The sequence below is a fragment of the Dicentrarchus labrax genome, unplaced genomic scaffold, assembly GCF_905237075.1.
Source record: "Dicentrarchus labrax unplaced genomic scaffold, dlabrax2021, whole genome shotgun sequence".
NCBI lineage: Eukaryota > Metazoa > Chordata > Actinopteri > Moronidae > Dicentrarchus > Dicentrarchus labrax.
Window position 1 is genome coordinate 16,331,117 of NW_026136714.1, and position 22,123 is coordinate 16,353,239.

The 22,123-nt window shown below is 38.7% G+C and overlaps 1 protein-coding gene across 1 annotated transcript in view; it reads left to right on the forward strand.

Annotated features, from left to right (window-relative positions):
- The window catches only part of si:dkey-215k6.1 (transmembrane protein 132D), a 244,449-nt gene that overhangs the window by 192,337 nt on the left and 29,989 nt on the right, over positions 1-22,123 (forward strand). Inside the window, exon 6 of the mRNA XM_051423450.1 lies at positions 1,325-1,468. Coding sequence (XP_051279410.1) covers positions 1,325-1,468 — 144 coding nt within the window. The remainder of the gene's footprint in view (positions 1-1,324; positions 1,469-22,123) is intronic.

Here is a 22,123-nt window from a genome sequence, read left to right on the forward strand (position 1 = left end):
ACAGAGACAGAAGTACAAGATCACACATATACACACACATTACTGTCTACCTGAGGTGCACAACATTTTGGATTAAAACCATTTCTATCCAAACTGTGAAAATACACGGTGAAATACTATATGTACAATGCAGTACCTTTATTCTGTTTTTCTTTCTTCATCTTCTCTGTTGGCATCCTGTATGCACAGCTGAATTGAGTCAAATAGCACTCACACACAAACTCCCAAACAGTGGACCAAGCAAAATACCCTGTAATCAGGCTTTGTGTGTGTGTTGGCGGTAATAAATGCCCCCTTGGAAACTCAATGCCAAATAATCAAGATTGACGCTGGTGGTGCTCTGAGGTGTGTGTGTGTGTGTGTGTGTGTCTGTGGTGTGTTTGTGCTATTTTTGTTGGAAGGATCTAATCAAATGTAATCATGCTGATTACATTAATCGTGAGGTTTATAATCAGCTCTTTTTTTTAATCTTTCTCTCCCTTTAAGACTCTCCCCTGGTCTCTGTTACTTGTTTATTTATTTCGCTCCTTCTACATCTTTCACCATCTTCAATCATATCACCCTTCTCATGCACTTGGGTGGAGACATGCTAAAGCTCAAATAGCAGCACATAAGCACTGATATTTATGATGTATTAACTGCATGTGTAACAAAAAGTGTACTGTGCCTCAAAGATTAAGTGTAAACAAATTGTATGAGAATAAACATCTAAACATATATAAAGTCATTTATTAGAATTAAATGTGTTTAAACAAAAAAATAATATTGTCACATCAAATGACTATCTATTATTGGAAATGTTATATCTAAATACCTTTTGCTCCTTGGTTACATGTATAAAGCCAGGCCCACTCCCAGAACAAAATGACTTAGGGTGCATTTAAAATTAGTGCAGGTGCATGAATAATGGCTAAATACTACCACCTAGGTGACTCTACTTTGAATACAATAGCCTATCTACCTACCTGCTGATATAAAAGAACACAACATGACATAAAATGGGCAAGCTTAAAAATACTACTGTGGTGGTCCAAATTTGTTATTGTTTTCCTTTTAATCCCTTTAAGATGAAGAGAACATAGCTAATTTGTCTATGAATTTATTAAATCATAAAATCCCTTTGTTTTTGTCCGGGTCACTTACAGTAGGCTGGTTTATCAGGTGCCTGTGTTGTTACCTCAAGACTTTTCAACCAAAATCGGCACAGAAAATAATGTTTAATGTGGTTAAAGCGGTAAAGTCTGAATTGATCTATACATGAAGGTATTTCATGTTTTTTTTGTTTTGTTTAAGAAACTTTCTTTGTCTTTCTTCCTCTCTGTAGGACACAGAGGTGGTGAACACAGCCATTCTTACAGGTCGGCGTGTCGCAGTGCCCATAAAACTGGTTACCGTGGAGACCGACGGGCAGGTGAGGGAGGTGGACGACTCGGTCACATGCAGCTCTACAGACGTGGACGTTGTCAAGGTACCTGTTCAAAGTACACACTGAGAGGTCACGTGAATACTAATTATACAACACCCATACCCAGTTTTATTATATAAAACCGGACACGTATGCACATTGTCAAACCAAGATAATCCAAGACCTGAAGGCACATTATTAATAACTTTACTGGTTTGCTTTTTAATTTTGATACCAGGTTTAAAACTCAAGTAGATACAGTACACAGTTCAATTTGAGATGATTGCTATCGGTCTGTCTTACTGCCTGCAGTGCATTTTGGGGTAAAGTTGTAATTGGTAAACCAGTTGATATTTTGCTTTGTGATTGAACATGTGCCAAAGTGAAAAATGGGCTCAGGCAACTCACAAAAAGTCATGGTCTGCCAGGTATGTGAAAATTGATTAAGAAATCATTTCTCAAGAGCTTAAGAAATAGAAACAACATTTAAAGAACAGGGAGGAAATCACAGTAATGTGAGGAGGTAAACTGGGGGTATTTTACACAGCAAGGAATCTATCTTGAATCATCATTGTAATCTAAAATCTGGAGGATTTGTGTTGTTCTCTAATTCACTTTGTGCAACAAAGCATAATGAGACACTTATCACAGTGTGCAGGCTTTTCCTTTATCTCAGTTTCTGTGCTACTGAATGTGAAAATGGCTCAGAAATGCTGATATGTGGGAAACTTTGCATTTATTTGGCCATAAAGAAGCAACATTTGTTTTTTTTCTTGGCCATTAGAGACCCTTCCTAGTTTCATTGTGTGATTACTGCACTATCTTCAAAAAAGAGAATGGTTTGGTAAAAAGTTGTTAACTTTTCAGCTTCCAGACATTATGAAAAATGTTGTGGTAGCAAGTTGCATTAAAAATATGTATAAAGGCCTTCACGTTCAGCTTATTAAAAGTGCCCTCTTGAGTTTTCTTGTAAACAAGGTTTCTGTTTACATTCAGTGTTATTCACCAAAACACACAGTCTATCTCCTTGAGGCCAATCAAATATGTTGAATGCATTTCACTTTTTTTTTTTTAAACCTGTATGGTTTGCATCCATATTTACTCATGAGCAGTCTCATTCCCTGCCTTAGCATTGCTGCATTTCATGGTGAGCCATCACCTGGAGAACTGTGGAATATTGTGAAACCATCGGCAAGAATACGTATATTGTCACCTGCTTGTGTGTATGCATGCCCCTCCTCATGCAACAAACAAATCAGATTCTCACTCATGAAAATAGATTCCCACTGATGCTCCATAATGTTACTAGTGGTGAAACCTCTACAGGGTACCGTTAACTCGCTGTACAGCTTTGTCAAAGTGGCAGGTATGGGTTTTCATCCTCAATTTTAGGAGTATGCACAGTCAAAGTGTGACTATCCAAAACTACTAAAAGTAGTTCAATAACATTTTGTCCAACCAGAGATAGGCTGGTGCAAAATAACAACATAAACTTATGTGCTCTTGTGTGTATCAAACTGGTTATAACTTTGTCTAATTTATACAGTAATAATCCTACATTTTATTTTTTATTTTATTAACATTAACATCGTCAAGAATTACTGGAACACTGGATACTCGACACAGTTCACTTGGTTCCTAATGTAAAACATTTCCATGTAACAAATTGATAATTTTCTTCAATAACACCAAGGTTAAAAGTGATGTGCGCACAAAACCCCACTTTCTAACCCTTGATGCAAGTCATCCCTATAATTTTTTTTTGGGGGGGGGGTTTGACTCCGTAATCATTCCATACTATTTCGCTTAATCTCCTCCACAAGGAGATCAGAGATCAGCATCAGCTAGAGCAGCCACCACAGAACTGGCAGGGATCCAGTTTCTCTCTGAAGGACTTAAGCAGGATGTGTGATCAGTGACACTTAAGTTTGAACCTGGTAGAAGGACAGTCTTAACCACTGACAAAATGACTGTACTTATTATAAAACAGAAAAACTCCTATAAAAGAAAAACCTGTACAGAAACAAGGCGGTGCCATAGAATGAAGATTGATTCCTCTTGCCCTACGTTCCCTTTGCCCCTCAGGGCCTAAAATGAAACGCACCCTTGCTGTGACAGTTTCAATATGAAGCCAATTTCCTGGTACAAGCCGACAGGAGTGGTGGTGTTTAAGTACAATCAATAACAACACAGTGAAAATGGAAGGAACTCATTCAGATAGATGTAATGTTAGCACGTTGTGTGTGTGTGTGTGTGTGTGTGTGTGTGTGTGTGTGTGTGTGTGTGTGTGTGTGTGTGTGTGTGTGTGTGTGGAAAGGAATGTGTAGGAAAGGGTTGCTTGTTTGTGTGTATGCATCTTTTGGTTGTGTTTGTGTATATGTGTTTGTGTGTGTGGAAGTCCTTATGTGAGTGAAACAAGGAAAGGAAAGTGTTTGCATTTAAGTGAGGAAATACCGCATCTGGACCTTTATAGACAAACATGAGAGCGCGCGGACACACGCACACACACACACACACACACACACACACACACACCGCATGTTTAATAGATGATATGTATATAACTTCCTTTACTTCTTCATTTCCCCTCAAGAGCAGGTAACAGAGATGTAGGGGTGAACAAAAACTCATCAAGAACTGCTATCCCACCCTGCTGCGGTGAACTTGAGAGCAAGGGATTTCAGGTTTAAGGAAAGATCCTTGAATTACTTCAACATCACTCAAAAATACTGATACAGAATATTATTGATATATGCACTTTAAGCATAACAGTCATAGACATAATTAGTAAAATACTACTGAGGCCTTTCTCAACAACAAAAAAGAACAAGCTCTAGACAACTGTGTCCATCAAATGGAGACAAATTCCCCTTTCAAATCTCTGCTGCTAATGTTTTAATTATGTTGTGCAGCAAATGGGGAAAGTAAAATGAAACAATTTAGACAGTTTAGGACAGAAAACTGACACTATGGCAAGCACTGGTATAACACAGCACAGAGGAGACACTATAAACTCACCTCTGTATATGGATAAGCTGTTTAGCAACCATAAGCCCGCTTTTGTGCCAATTGTGTTTGTCTGTGTGGCAAAGAGAGTGTGTAGTCTGTGTGATGATTGAGTGTTTGCAAACTATTGTTGTTTGTTGACATCTGATCTGACAGATATTCCCTCTCTCGCATTTCCTTACAAACACACACACACACACACAGAGAGAGAGAGAGAGAGAGAGAGAGAGAGAGAGAAAGAGAGCGAGCCAGAGAGAGCTTTAACACAGACAGCTGTTTGACAATGGCACCCATGGGGTACAGCTCCAGGTAGCTGTCAGTGAGTCACTGTGACAGCTGTAAAGTACAATCCAGAGAGCCTAAGCAGCGCACACACAGGACTATCGCGCCCTGAGCTGAGGCTCTAAGGCAGTGCCATCTCACAGGCTTCATACAAAATCTGCCACTGTTGCCAGGATTGGCAGATGTAAACTGCTACAGCCCCATAACTTAGTGCAACCGAATACTAAACTGGCCATTTAGATGTACAGCGTGTGATTAAAACCAAACACAGAACTAAAAGTGGAGTTAATACCTGCTTTGTCATGTGATCATTTTCTAACTTTACAATTTCAATTTCAGGCACACTAGATTTTAAACCAGTCCTCCATATTAGACAATAAAATACATTTTGTTTGTTCATGAACTGACCTGACACCCCTATCAGCAGCCTTCTGTCTAGTTTCAATAATAGAAAGTCAACTCAACTTTATTTATACCCCTAACCCTAACATTTTGCCCTGGTTTTCTCCCTGTGAACTTTTGTTAGTTAAGTGTGATATGAATAAAGTTGAGTTGACCTACTAATATTAAAACCAGACACAAGGCTGCCAATAAGGGTGTCGGGTCAGAAGTAAAAAACGATAAAATATCACATCCCACAATAAACACGAAAAATGTAAGACTTTCATTGTTGGTTGTTTGGTTAAGTGTAGGCATAAAATCAAGTTGCTTAGGTTTAAGGAAAGATCATGGTTTGGATTATAGTAAACCTGACTTTGCTCCCGTCGTAATTACTTTGACCTCTAGAGTCCTTTATAACTTACAAATATATGTCATTTAAGGGTATTTTGGCTGCTGAGGACAGGACACACAGCTTGTGTTTAAATTTGGGATAATATTGGCTGTATGTATAGGTTTCATTTGGTGAAAATGTAAAAATAAGACATTCTTGTCAAGCATTTATAATTGCTGTTAATCTTGAACTGCAGCCATTGAACATAGCAGCCCCTCAAAATGAGACATTATGTCTCAACAGAGCAACATAATACTATATAATAACAGTTTTTTAATAGGATTGAGGCCCTTGCAATAATAAAAAGCATTCAACCAGCAGAGAAAATGAATGAAGGAATGAATTAAGGAATGACTGCAGTTTCCTTCAGAATTGTTTTAACTGTCACATTCTACGTTTTTATTGCAAGTTTGTTGAGCAACTGCTCCATTTTGGCTTCACACTTACACTCCTAAGAACGAAGGGTATACTCTTGAGGGGGTAAAAATGTCTCTGTTTTAGCTGTTACAAGTTACAAGCAATAGTCTGAGAAGGATTAGAGTTCTCATTTGGTTTCACATCACATTCCATTAACCAACCTTTTGTTTAATTACTCATGGTGGATAAATGTTTGCAGGGGGAATTGCTCAGTGCTTTTCTGTTCTCTTCTAATGAACGTATGGATGAAATGACTGGCTGAACTAGTCATTGGCTGCGGCCTGCAGTGTACTGCTGAAGATTTCACTGATGCAGCTCGTGTTGTTCGGTTAAGCCCATTTATCCCTGACATCAACATAAGCAGCAGCGATGTACCACATAGATAAAACCTTTCTTCAGCCCTTCCTCCCTCTTCTCTCATTCTCTGTAAACTATCTTGTTAGGGTCTTCTGAGATGCTGTCATCTGTGATGTGTGTATGTGTATGTGCTGCTATTGTTGACACAGCAGTATGTGTGGGTCAGTGGTGTCAAATCCAGTAGGGGACGGATAGGGGACAAGCACACACGTACACACAAATTAGTACCATTTTCTTGACCTCACGCAAGCCTTTCTCTGATAAAGTGAGGTGGTGAGAGGAGGAAAGATGAGATGAGGAGTGCTGAGAAGATGACAAATAGATCGATAAGGGGTAGTAGGAGAAGTACAAATGACATTTTACAATTTAGATGAATTGGAGAAAAGTAAGGAATGAGGGAAAGGAAGTAAAAGAAAGGTAGAAAGAGATAGGAGAGGAAAAAAAGACATGAATGGAGAGAGATTTCCTGATGACTTTAAAAAAAGAAAACAAGCTTGTCTCAAGACAATATCCCACCAGCTTAACACCTACATCCCTTGCGAGAAACAATTGACCATTCACTAAGCCTGTTAGCTAAGCCATTTTAAGGTAATGTTAACGGTTCTGTTCTGCTCAATTTGGGGGAGTTTACCCTCAAGGAGCCTCAGTCAACATTATCCAAGATAGTGTCATGTTTGCCAAACACATCTTGGTAGTCCTCATTCTAGAAGCCTTTTCTCTTTTGGGGTTGAAAGTGAAAACATTGAAAATATGAATAAGTATGTAAGAAACAGCATTTTACACCTGATCTTACATTGTCAAACTTAAAATAGTAATTCAAATTAGCTATGCACTACAATACAAGATCAATTAGGTTTATTTTTGATCATCCTCTGGTGAGAATGCTGTCTTTTTGCCTTGGACATGCAGCTTATAGGACAGTACATTAATGCCAGAGCCAGATGTGAAGTTTTCAACCAAATCATGTAGCTAACAGTAAAACATTAAAACATGACGTAAGATTTGGTAACTGTTGCGATTTGGCGCCACCAGTACAATACCTCTGTCATAACTGTACATTTGTTATATCATTACTTCAACACAGTCAAGCCCGCTCTGCTCTTTTGTTCTACCTCTGTCTGAAATCACAGCATTTGTGCCATGAGAGAACAGAAAGCTTTACACACAACAACCAGACACACACACACACACATTCATACTTTTACGGCCAATATCTCACTGTAACTACCTAAAACAAAAGCCAATACATGTTTTTGTCCTATTTCTCCTCCATAGTGGACACACGCACACTTTCTATTATACTTGTGTCGTACTATTGCTCACACACACACACACACACACACACACACACAAACCCAGATCATTTCACAGACACACCCAGGGGATTTGAGCAGTAATTGGTTCATGTGGAAATTCCTTTAGTGATGTCATCAGTAATTGAATTTGACAAAGAGGAAGGCAAAAAGACTCGGACGTGACGGAGGAGGGCTTCTGTGTGTGCCTGAATGCATGTTTGAGGGAGATTCAAGGTGTGTGTTCCTGCATGTGTTAGGACAGATACAAAGCAGATTAAGAATTGATCCGTGTGCCATTTAATGAACCAGTCGCAGAGTTTGACACGCGTCTACGTGATCCCACATGCGTTCACACATACACATACATCACTGTCCTTGGAAAGGCACTATGTGTTTGCACTTACAGTATATCTTTGTGAGGGCATTAAAGGATATTTGATGAGGAATAAAAAAAAAAGTCTTTATATTTGAAAGAGAAGTGGTGGGTATATATCACATTTACATTAACATTTACCGTTTACCTTCAACTTTCTCCTTCTTTATCCACACTATGGGTTAAAGTTATTTTGTGGCTTCAGTTAGGTTTAAATCTGGGAATGGATGAAGTGTTAGAGTTTTTGTGTGTAGGTGGAACCGTGGTTCAAGGAAGTGCTTCATCATAGTTTGAGGTAAGTGGACATCAATCAATTGCATGCTAGGTTCTGAAGGTCATAAAGCTATTCTTGTCGATGGAGGTGTTAGAGCACATCATATTTAGAAACAGAGGACATTTTTTTAGGCAGGTGAGCCTACATGCTGTCACTGCACTTGAATATAAAAGAGGGGGAGGACATGAGGTGTGGAGGAGGTGGGGGTGGGAGACAGGTGAGATGAGAGAGAAGCCTGAGTTCTGGAGGGTCACCAGGTAGGAAAAATGCTAGACCAATCAATTGATCAATGAGTTTTTAATTTGTGTGTGCATGTAGGTGCAATACAGTGAACTGGTCACAAAAAAGACAGGGAGTACAAGTCAACAATACTGAATAAAAAACATTAAAGTCATTGATCATTACGAATCAGAAAAAGATCTCATTTGGACCAATGTTGCTATAAAAGTGAACAGTAACACTGAGTCAACAATGTAAGTACCTCATAACAACAATAGATACTTTACATCACAAAGGTATATGTAAAATCATAACACATAAAATCAAAACAGTTTCTGGAAATATTTCAATATTTTAATTCCCATTTCCATTTTTGATTTATAATTAAATTATCAATATTCTTCAACATACATAACAAAACAAGAGTCTTTAACAATCCTGTATTTTTATGTTATGTCCACCAGCTTTAATTACTTCATCTACGTCTCTGAGAAAACTTGCTTTTTGCATCAGTTTGACATAGTGGATGGCTCTAAATACCACAATACCCACGAGGCACCATGGCTATGGAGAGGATTCCTACCTCAGAGAGTTAGTGAATTGAAAGCATTTGTGAATAAAACACAGTGCCACAGTTGCCAAATGCATCTAAATCTAACAGAGATGACCAAGGTTGTAAAATTTAGTACAATACAGTGCAGTATAATCTTTAGCTTCAACTTGGCAAAATTATAAGCTCTGTGATTGGATGTTTCTTACCAAAATGCACATTAGTGGTCTTAGTTTACTTCTAACCATATATTTTTAACCACACAGGCTTGTAAATTGAACTCACTATCAAAGAAGCAGATATTTCATAACACAGTTGATAATCTTTTAAAATGATTGCAAAAGAATTCCATGCAAGAGAAGTGCCCCAACTGTGAGTTGCCTAACATTGGCTATGAAGAAAATGAATAAATGTTTTACCTCCAGAGCCTAAAATATCTCTTCCCACTTCACCGTTCTCTAATCTACCTGGGGGCGAAAAAACTATTGTCCTCACAAGGTTTAACATTTAAGGCTTTTTGGTTAAGGTTAGTATCATGCATCAGTCAATACAGAGTCTTCACTAGTGAGAAAATGTGTGTTTGGGTATGTGTGAGTATACTGTATAAAAGGCTGATCATATGTCACACTGTGTGGTGACATTAGGAAAGAAAAATTACTTGAATTACCTGAGATAGCAAGTAACAGATCCTTTAATATGACATGCTGCATTTAAGAAAACGTATCAGACTATCATCAGTGCCAATAAGGATCGTATTTACCCCTTTTGCTGGCTTTTTTGAACTATATGCACTTAAAGCAATCATTAGTGTCTTAGTCAGCAAAGGTGCCATATCAAATTTTGTTAGAGAGTAAAAAAAAAAAAACGATAAGCTGGTTTTTGTGACACCAAATCCCTTTGCTCCCTCTGGGTTTAACAATACTATTATTACTGTCATGTCTTTCGAGTTCATTTCCTGTTACTGCCAAGTGTTACTTGCACTATGACAGACTATTCATAAAGTCAAGATGAGTCTTAAAGCCTAAGGAGCAAAACTGATATTAAAAGTAATTTAGTCTTCTCAAGGCAATTATATATTTGCATGTTGTTCTATTAGTTTTCTGTTCTATTTCTTTCTATAGCTGCACCATTTTGTATGACACAGTGCAAGAACTAACTATAATGCAGTATGTGCAAAGTACATGTTGGTTGGTGTGTACAGTACAATGTTCTTCCTCTTGCAGTGAATGTGAAGTCTCGCTATTATGTACTTATGCTTAAAGTCACAAGGACAATTCCCTGTACATTTATTGCTCTTGGCAAATGAATTGATTCTGACTGCCTTGCCACGGAGTTAAAAGTTTGGAGCTGCTGCCCGGCTACTGATTAAAACAGATCAAATTAAAAAATGAATTATAGCTTGAGCGTTTAAATTCCTTACTTAGTGTGTATATGCTGTAAATAAATCTATTTTTGAAGTACACACACTTGTCCAATAAGTAAGCATCCCCTTTTGGCAACAGCAAAAAAGAAATATTTCTGCTTTTTAAGAGGGCCGTATTTTCACCGTTTTCATTAATCTCCTGGGTGGATATGAATAAAGGATAATTACAGTGACCTGGGGTTATTTTATTTTAAATTTTGAAGCTGGAACCTGTGTAATTCTGTGGGTAGTGCAAAACACCAACATTGCAGCGAGCAAAACAAAACAATATGCAATCATGGCATTGTGAGTTGATTTGTTTAAAAGTGTCAACTAAGTGGTGTATTTAATTTATTTTTATAAATCAACTAATCAAGTGAATCAAGTTTGCCATGATTAACCAATGAACCTTCTCAGCAGTTTGTTGCAACCAAACAACCACTGATTACTGCAAGACACAGATACAGCACAAATGCGGAATTTAAACAAATAATAATAAATCTTAAAACGTGTGCTGCTTTGGAAAAACACATTATAAATATATATCTATTATTTGGGTGCTGCTCTTCATCTGAATCTGGCCTCTGACCTTCATCAGGATTATGAACATGAAAAAATAAACCTTCCGTTTGACAAACATGATTACATTTTCAAATTGATGTCAGAACATTTTTCGCTTGAAGGGTTTCATTCCTGAATGCTATACATCCATTTTCACGGACAGGGGGCAAAATTGATGCCATAATTTGAAAAAGTTTATTTTGAAGTAACATAAGGTAAACTATAAATGAAGTTGAGGGTATGACTTTGACTTTCATGAATGGATTGATGAGGGGAAAATGGATTATGTGTGTTTAAGAGGAGAAGAAATGCCAAAAAAAGGACGTGGTAGAACAGGAAAGAAACTGGGAGAGGATTCTATCCAGGTGCCTTGGGTCATTTGATAGCCTAGAAAGGAAATGAAAGGTAAAGTGGATTAAAGGCAGAGGTCACACGCGTGCACACACACACACACACACACACACACACATATACAGCTAAACTCACACATTTTCCATTTAGCAGTAACAGGCTTAAGAAATAGCCAGCGATTTGAAGTGCAGAACATCAGACCAGACCATTAGCAACACCCAAAGACATATATCTGTGGGAGCTGTGACCTTGAGGGGGTCTAAAACGATTTTTAGACCTCCAGTGATTCAGTTCTTACACCGCAGAAAGAGATTTTGTTGTTAAATCAGCAAAGCTCCGAATGTTCCCTAGTGCTTGCCCATAAAATGTTCAACAGATTGCTCAGTAACAAAAAAAATTCCAGGGAGTAAAACTTGCTTCACCCGAGGCTTTATAAAAAGCAAAATGCGCCAGTGTCACTACAGTATACCGTAAGAGTGCAGATATCTGCCGTCATACATTTCTCTTGCATCCACCTTGCATCAGAACTGATTTTGTATTCCACCAAATTAAATTATTTAGAACTCAGCGGTGTATCTACAGATGTTGCTCAATTAGATACTTTACGTGTGGTATGCATATTGCTTTTACCTGCAACCAAAAAACTGCCAGGCCACTTTTGACTGGTTGAGATAGATATTTCATTACACACAAATGTTACCAATTTCAAACACCGTCTATGCTGTCAAATAGTCCACTACAGCTGTGTATGCAAACAGATATTGCCACAAAAAGAATCCCTACCATGAAAGCAGCTCATTATGTCAATTTAATTAAGAAAATTACTCCCAAGATGAACCTGACAAGTTTTGCCTCTTCTTAAAGCTGAGTCGTGTGCCCAGTTTTATCGACTGTATATGCAGTAACAACTCTGTCAGTCAACACTCAAACAGATATTTGATTAGGTGTGCTGATGACACAGCTTTAGTTAGAAGAACAGTAGACTGTCATATGACTAACAACACCAGCAAATAAATGCATTTTCAAAAGGTATAGTCAGTAAGAACAGGAATAAAATCCAAAACATAACAGATAAAATTAAATATTTTTGTTTAGTTTTATTTACTGTCAAGATTAAGGGATCTGCAATGCTTGCTATCTATAACTTGCAATAAAAGGCAGTTCAGTCAAAGCAGTATAGCATATTTAGATTTTGGCGTCTAGACCTCATCATTCCCCGCAGATATGTTTACATAGAGATATTGGGGAGTGATGCGCAAATACCTTAACCCTCAGTCGGAGTCTACAGGTGGATGCTGGGGTGGTGGTGGGGCTTACAGTAGGCAGCAATAGCTTACAGAGCAGCAGCAGCAATACGGATGCAGAACAACAGTGGCATTGACAGAGCAGAGGGAGAGCTGGGAAATTGTGCAGTTTAAATAGACCGCCAGATTGGAAGGGAGCGCTTGGTTAGTGATTATGGAGTGAGGCATGTCATGTGTGTATATCCTGAACTAGCTCGCAGGCTTTGCTCCATTTGTTGAAATACATTATTTCAATTTTTGCACCAGACTGGTGGTCCAGTCTGGTCTACTATCTAAGATATTGGTTTCATCACTTACTTATCATGTTTAACTGGATAATATTAAAAAGAGAGAGAATAAAGAAAATAAGTTATTCCATGTGAAGTAGTAAAAGTATGGAGAGAAGTAAAGAGATATTGAGATGTGTGAAGCAAGAGAGGAAAGAGAGTCAAATATTAAGGGTGAGGGGGAGAAATTAGTGTGTCTGTGTGTGTGTCCGTGCACCAGAGGGTGAATAATGGCTGAGGTGTTATGCTGTGCCCTGTGTCACACTCGTCCTCTCACCTCCATAAAATATACTGGCCTCAATCAATAACTAATTAGCTGCTAATTACCATGCTAAAATACACAGCAGCAATCACATAAACACACAAACATCCACGTATTGATAACTTAAGTAGGGTTGTGCCATGTGTTACACCTCCAAACGCTGTTTCTCAACACACACGCTGGCCATAATTCTGGGCAATCACTTCATGAAGGTCAAAAGTTCAAGAAGACGGTTAGACTACAAATACTCAAAACACAAACTTCAGAAAAAAACTTAACTAAAATCCCACATTGGTCTTCAAGTATGCCCCAAACCTTCACCCCATATCCCTATCCACTCTTTAGTCTCTTAAACATACAGTCTTAACATGTATGGGCTGATTACCACCGATTATTTTGGTGTTTTATTCAACGTTAATGATGCTTCATGTTTCAGATATAGATGTCAACCGCTTAAAAAGGTAAAATTATATTTCCACTGTTTCAGTCTGGTCAGCGGGGGGGCCTGTGCTCATGCCTCCACACTGACCTCCACTGATCTCTCTTTCTCTCTCTCACCCTGACATTTTGGCAGCAGTTGCCATGCATCCATTTTGCGTTCCCTTAGGGAGCCATGTTGTTTCCTGGCTGTGCATTAGTGCCCCGTCACTGGCACACATGGACAGTTCAGACACCACTGACAGGACTGCTGCTATCCTTCAGATGTTGTGTGTGTGTGTGTGTGTGTGTGTGTGTGTGTGTGTGTGTGTATGGGTCTGTCCAGCCCTGTACTTAACCCCAATGTTGAATCTTGTCTTTCCAAGATATGAGTAGCAACTCTGAGTGACAACAGATTCACAAGCTCTTCTCAGTTGGGCTTTTAATATCAGCACAATCAAATCAGTGTAATATGACTATCTTTATGTGTGTACTGCATATATGTACTGCACTAAAGGTTACTAAGGGCACATTTCACATTCATTTGTAACATTTTGTTTAAAATTACTTGATTTGTAACACTTGGATTATGGATTACTTAGTTAACTTTTGATCATATTTTGTTTGTAATCAACATATTTGAAAAAGTAGCCAAAAAATAATAATTTAAACATTCTGTTATGATTTACAAGATCTGTACCTTGATCTGAGTATAGTGCAACTGAAGGCAAGAATTAAAATTCTTCATGGGCCTGAAAATTTGACCTCACTTGTCCCAGATGAAGTCATTTCTGACTCCAGCAGAAGCCAGCCTGTACGGAACAGGCCTGGCCCCAAGCCCAAACCCAATACTTTAACATCAGTATACACATAGCCAAATAGACATGATGGTACACAATGTAGTCTGCTGTTAAAAGTGAACTGCCTATCAATCACGGTAAAGTAAGAACTTAGGTGACTGTTTGCTCTTATTAAGCAGCAAGAAAAATGTAAACCTCTCCCTGTAGTAAAGCAAAAACGGAACAGTCAGAAACCATTTGCTTAATTGATCAAAACTAGCATCCCACTAAGTGTCCACAGGCATTACTAAAATTTCCCCAAGTGGCTAACAACATCCTGAGAAATCGGCAGCTCTTTATATTTTCTGCCCAAACCCAACTGGAACCCACACAGAACACACAGAGCCAGAGTTTGTCAAGCCTGCCATGTCTCATCATACTCTGGTCAGGTTGCAGACCTCTGCTGTAAATGGACACTTTAAGCCACATCTTCCTTACTCTTTGACCATCTGAATTTGACCACATAGCAAGTTAAAACTGAACAACATTTACAGGTTGTTGGAAATACAGAGCCAATGGAGCACGATGCCTTATAATAGCCATAATATTTCCACATGTATATAATATTAAAACAGTGGAGGTTAATTCAGTTTGAGTAAAACTGGGTAAAAGCCCCAGGGTTTTCGCTGCTTCTAGAGATGTGCTGTTGTGAGCGTCGATAGGAAACACTAGTGACACTTTACATTTCCTGAAGCATCACTGGATATATTTTACAACTGAATAAATACAGAAAAAAAAAATCTCCTTGGAATCCATCAATAAATCTAATGTCTAGTATCTATTTTAAAAAAGGGGTTGTGAGAATTACCCCCAGTTCTTACAGATGTATTCATATCTAATATTTCTTTGTGTGTGTGTTTGCAATGCTTAGAATCTTCTGTCCCACCAACAAAGTGAAACACTCGCACCTGTACCTGTACACACATATAAAGTGATGTACAAAGGCATTTATTTCAAGATGCTACACGTATGGTTCTTCATCAATAAAACATCAACAAATGAGTTTAGAGACTAGGGACAATCTGTTGGATTCTGCTCCTTCTTCCTCTCTCTTCAGTAAAACATCAGTCCATTGATACGTTGCTGGCCACTTATCCAGTTCAGTTTGAGGTTACAGGAAAAGCAGAACAGCAGATGTCCTTTTCCCCAAGCCTTGTCCTCCAGCTCCTCCTGGGGGATCGTGAGGCCGTCTCATGTTGAATGTATAATCTCTCCAGTGTGTTGTGGGTTTGCCCTGGGGTCTGCTCCCAGTTGGACGTGCCCAGAATAGCTCCCCAGGGAGGTATCAAGGAGGCATCCTGATCAGATGCCTGAACAGTCTAATGCTGTTTCTAGTTCCTAAATTGCCTTGCTCTCTAGCCATTTCTTCCTCTGCCCTTCTTTCTCATGTTTACCACGTCCCCTTTTGCACTCAGCCTATTTAAAAGTTGAGAAGTGAAAACACAGAGGAGGAAAGAAATAGAGAAGGAGAGATTGTGTGAATCAACTGCAGTATTGCTGCATTTCCCAGTGCACTGTTCTCTTGTTAGCAGCCAGCCGTGGGCTTCCACTGCAGGGCTATTAACATTAGAAAGGCCAGACTGTTGAACTGCTTTCGCAGAGGTCGAGCGTCTGGCCTATCCAGTATTACACCGCTGGTGTTTACATCCACTTAAGCCTTACTCACTAAATGTTATGAAACTATGTAGTGTAAAATTGAGAGGGCAAAAAACGGGCACAGTACAAGCAGGTAATTACCATTATGATTAGCTCCATGTTGAGCGAATAAGCTGAACAGACTCGGTCCACTAAGTCTGTCCTGGATGAACAAAATGCCTGGAGTACACAACTGTGTGACATTTGTGTCATGCGTTTAAAGCAATTGTGCATATATGTTTCTAGTACGGTGAAGGCAGGTTTTTCCATTATATTATTTCCTATTTCTATGGCTTCATCATTTCCACTGCACATAGACAATAAAAGCAGTTCAGTCAGACAACTCACATTTGAAAGGTTTATTTTCAAACACAGAGACATTGGGGAGTGGTGAGCAAATACCTTAAACTCGCTAGCCAGAGCCTATAGGTGGATGCTGGGGTGGTGGTGGGGCTTAGCAGGCAGCAGGTAGCAATATGGATGCAGGGCAGCAAATTTTGCTACTTAAATAGACCGCCAGATTGAAAAGGGTGCGCTTGGTGAGTGATTATGGAGTGTGAGGCATATCATGTGTGTATAGCACTGCAGCTCGATTTGACTGCCTGAACTAGCTCGCAGGCTTCGCTCCATTTGTTTCAAAGCCAAACTGGAGCCACCACAGTCAGCATCAAGACAGGTTTCAGATTCAGTACCAGCAGTAACCTATTTTGTATTGCGTGGATAACGTATTCATGTGAAAAAGGTTATTGTAAAAGTGCCATGGTTAAAAACATGCTAACTGCTAACTGCTGTACTTTGGCTCCCTTTCAGTATATATAGCTTTTATTTATTTACTTATTTAAATGTATTTTTGGCAATCAAACTCTACAAAGAATTAGGGGATTGCCTGCTTACTTGTTATGTGAAAACTATAACAACCTTAGGTAAATATTGCAATTTTCTTTTACCAAGATTTCCAGAGCTATTTGTAAAATCAGGCAGATCCAGCCCTTAATCAGACACTATAAAGAACATGGAGTTATCTTTTACAGTACATTAACTTCCCTAATTAAATTCTTCTGTTTTAAGTTCCAATATAGAAAAGTTGTTAGCACTCATGCTAAAGAATAAAGAAATTGTACTGCAGTGACTGTTGTATCCTTCATTTAAATATGATTTTAATAGCATGTTGGAAATAAGCAAAAATACCAACTCTAACAGCAAATGTGGACACTTCAGAAAGCACCCCTTTCATACACGCACGCACACGCATACACCTAGGCCACAATAGGGCCATGCAAATAGACATATTGGGGCCAGTGTTGACTTATATCCCTATGCTAATAAGCATACTAATTCACATGGGGCCGGGAACTTTCTAGAAAAAAAAAGAAATCATCACTACCCTCCAGCACACACATACGAAGATTCTCTCACACACACACAAATATAAAACCCACACAGAGAATACCCTCCTGCCTTCTCCTAAAGCCCTGTAGACCGCCTTGACAAAGACAGGAGAGACAAAGAGAGAAAGTCTTTGAAGTGTAAGAGAAATTTTAGAAACTACTATTCATTGTCTTAGTAGTAGGTAGAGAGGAGAGAAAGAAGGGAGTTTGACAGAGTTTACTGTAACAAAGAATATGGCCATGTTAAACCTGTGCTGGTTATTCTATCTGAATGGATGAATGTGGATCATCTGACCAGGCAGTGAAATTTTGCCTGTCAATAAGTTTATATTTGACTAATATTGCAATAAAAAAAAGCTGCCACCTATACATTTCTTCTGATTGCTGTTGTGCTTTGTTGCTATTGACTGGCAGATACAGTTACAAGGGCGTGAAATGTAGATGTGGTTGATGAGTATTAAGCATGTTATTGTTAGGTTGAAATAATTACACAATTACTTTAAATTCTTCTTACAATCATACTTGTCATTAACAACCTTGGCAGTGCTAAACTGTTGCCGCTGACAGAAACTTAGTGGCTAAATAAACTTTCAAATCATTGTGCAGAAAAACGGAACCATTTATTGTGTCCCAAGGAAAACAACAGCATCTGTTGTTTCCGCAAGTCCGCCAAAACTACATTTGTTTTAGTGACAAAGCCCTCTAGTGACCATGGTAACAATAAATGGAGGAAGGAGGTCATCAAAACGTCCCACTTTAACCCTTTAGACTGCTGTTCATTTGCCATTTCCAACTGAGAGTCATTGGTGGTTTCTTGTAATACCAACCGCTCCATAACCTTAACCAACTGTTTATTATTGTAACCATGATAACAAAGGTCCTCTAATCGTAAAAAAGTAGCAATGTTTCCATAAACCTAACCACAGTTTTTTGTGTGTGTGTTGTCACTTCATAAAACTAATTTATTTTTTAACAGTGATTTGGAAGGCACAGACACATTATGTCACCCTGTCGATTGGAGGGGAGATCATAAAACACGTGTCGTTCTGGAGGGCATTTAGAAACAATATATTTTGTTGTTTAATTTGGAGGACTTTGTTGGCTATTAAAGGGCATAACACTTAACAACATATGCTAACTGACAATCTTTTCAAGGGTAATTTACAAGTCTGCTTAATCTTCCGGTCAGAGGTACACCAGTACGGTTATAACTGTAAACCTACTGGTGCCTGCACTCCAACCAAGATTCAAAAAATACACATGCTCAAATATGTTTGGATGGCTCTATTTCATGCTGAATTTATGTACCAATAACAGGACTCACATAACATTAGTTAACCAAACTTTGCCCGTTCCAGTCCAGCTTTTCTAATTAAATTGAATAAATGTTTTTCTTTTTGTATCCCTTCCCTTCCTGTACATTTCATGTCAACTTTTAGCTCTTTTATCTCAAATATCTCATAACTCTTCTAATTTTTTGTATTATATTTCTCTATTCATTTATTTATCTCTCTCTCTCTCTCTCTCTCTCTCTCTCTCTCTCTCTCTCTCTCTCGATTAGACAGTTTTATTGTGGAGAAAAGCAGAGTGCAAATGGCCATTAGAGAACATTTTATCCCCACCTTTTCTAAATTCAAAATGACAGGCCCAGTGATATGCTGCTAACGTGTGTGTGTTTGTGTGTGTGTGCACCTTCCAACTGCTCTCTCCATGAGCTGTCTATTATCCGAGCCAAATCAGAATAATATATGGGGCTACAGGCTGCTAATAGGTGTGTGTGTGTGTGTGTGTGTGTCTGTGTGTGTGTGTGCGTGTGTGTGTGCGTGCAGAAAACAAAACCTTGTACCTAAATGACAGCCATATGAAACTATGTGCAGAGGCGATTGGCCTAGTGGGTTTTCTTAAATGACGGACAGGTGGGAAGTGTAATCCCATCAGAGAGTTGGTTAGTCTGTCCCTCAGGGCCCGCCCCTGTCTACCGAGTGGGCCCTGATTGGATGATATGATTCTTAAAGTCAGATGGATTGGATTGCCCGAGGCAGAGAACAAGTGAAATGGGCAGAGAGAGAGAAAGAGGGAGAGTGTGAAAACACACAGAGAAAAAGATTGCAAGATGAAATCTGAGAGTGAGAGAGATGGATGGATTGAGTTGCAGGCAGAAAATATACATCTGAGAGGGACTAATAGGGAAAATCTGAGATAGTAAGAGAAAGACAGAAGACAGAGAGAGAAGTAACTGTAAATGCAGACAGATCACTTAGCTTGAAGGGAGATGAATATGGATTTAAATAAATGACTCAGCTCGGGGATATCGCTGGTAAATGGGGGTGAGTGGGTGGTTGAGTTTCGGGACTTCTGAGTTGTTGAGGAAGGGAAGGAGAGTCGAGGGGAAGAGGGGTGTAATAAGCTAAAAGCTCCTTCTATAGTCTGAGGTTTAGTTTATGCAGCACATCAGACCAGGAAAAAGCTTGCAGAGTTGTTTTTTTCTTTGGTCGCTTTGTTTTTCACTCTTTAAGTTACAAACGAGCACACAATTGTTGTTTAAGTCTTTAATAAAATGCAGAAAAGGTGCCACACTCTGCAACTGAGATCCAGACCTGAGCCTTCCGGTTCCCATCTCATTGTGCTATGTGTCAAGGCACCAGTTTGAGCTCTGACTTGGCAGAAAAATCCCCTCACCTCCTAGCTAAACACAGCTTTGATTATAGTTAGAAAAACTGAAACCTCATCAGCCACCATTTAAATCCCTGTCTATATCTTATTAGAAATTCATCCCACCTGAGCACTGCAGAAATTCTGAACTGCATGAAAAATGACTGCTCAAAGGTTTGTTAGCTAATGATATAGGCAGATGTCAGCTTTTCCCACTATAGATGCATTTAAATCAAAATTCATTAGATGAGGTGTGGTAAGAAGTGACAACTCTAATACAAGTAAAGCAAAACTAGTCAGTGCAAGAAACTCCAAGTATTGTTATCATCAAACTTCTTTGAATCAACAACTTGCTCCTCACAATCCAGAAAGAAGCAAGATTTGATGCAACATTAGTTTAAGAAATAAATCACCATGGTGGTCTGAAGTATATTTTAAAGTAATGACAATTGCCTGGTGGCAACAGTGGTAGAAACAAATTAGTATAATGTAACACAAGCCGCAGGTGCCTCTCAACCAACAGGACCATTGCTTTAAAGGTCGGACATTGAAAGAACAAGCAGAGGTTCCTTTGGGGGATGGCACCAAAACAGCAGCAGGTGGTTTGACAAGTGCACAGTGTGAAGTGGGGTTGTTACAAGGCTGCGTGTCCATGCACATCATATCAAGACATGACCATCAATTAACCTCTACACAAAAGCAACGAATAAAACATGTCATTTTCTCTGATACAAGCCTGAGGTCTGTGGGTCAGAGGTTCCTGCATGCATAATATTCTATTGTAACTGTAGGCAGATCATTATAAGTCAAAGTATGTACTACTTTCAGAGAATTAAAATGTGGACCGCAGAATTGCTGAAGCACTGATGTACTAATAAAGGCATCTGAGCATTTGTTGAAACAATAGCACATTTTCGTAGCTTATTGGGTGTTGTATACAATGAAAAGAAAAGCTTATAGCTTTTGCCAGTTTTGTAAAGCTGTGAAAAAAACAATCACCTCATTTTATATTTGAAAACACTGTGCAAGATTGTATAAGGGAACAAAACTGAATATATAACTGTTAATACCTTGTGTGGCATCTCTTGTGCACTTGTGTGTGTTTCTATGTCCCCACTTTTAAAGTCATAAAAATGTGAAAAGGATTCAGCCACTATTTTCTACCAAAACATGCTTTCAACAAGCTCTCTGCCTGTTTTTGCTTGAATTGCTGCTGAGGAGTTAAGAAAGTTTTCAGCAATTGTCGGTGGAGGTTTGTACAATTGTTGTGGTGTTGTTTGTGCTATCTGATGAAGGTGAAGACAGTTTTTCCTGGCCTCTCTGTTTTCAACGTAGTCCTAACTGCTGAGATCCACACTTTTACTTTCTCACTGCCACTTTCTCTCACTGCTTTTCTTTTGCTCTTCTTTTACCTCTCTCTGTCTCTTCAATTTTTTTCTTGCTTTGCTTTCCCTCTTGTACCCACCCCTGTTTGTCCTGCTCTCTCTCTCTCTCTCTCTCTGTCTTTCTCTGAAACAGAGAGATTAAATCCATTCTTCAGTGTCCTCAAACCTCCATCTCAGCTGTTTACTTGCAAAAAACACCAATACACTTGTTCTAAGTCAGTGTGTTTGTGTTTATGTCAACTTTTGCATTTGTGTGTGTGTGTATCTTATTCTGTGTGATAGCAGCCCTCCAAAGCTGATTCACTATATTCCTGATACATATTTATGTTTTCTTTCCGATTATTAAAAACATAAAATAGTAATAAAAGGAATGGTAGTAAACGGTTCATTTAAAATAATAATAACTAACTCTTATCCTTAGAATTTAGGTCATTAAGTAGGACCTAGAACTTTCCTCATGGAAATTTTAAGGGGAAATTCATGTTTATTATTTTAAGAGATTCATGAGATTTTAACCACAGTGAGCTTTTTGAGGTTAAATCCTTCATGTAATGTTCGTGTCCTACTGTTTCCAAAGTGAATGTGACTGGTCTCATATTTGGAAGTAATTTCAGAGTCCATGGGGACAAACTCATGTCTAGCGCCTAATGTTACCATTTCTGATTTATTCTGCTCTGTTTTTCTTTGGGAAGCAACTTCTAATTAAATTTT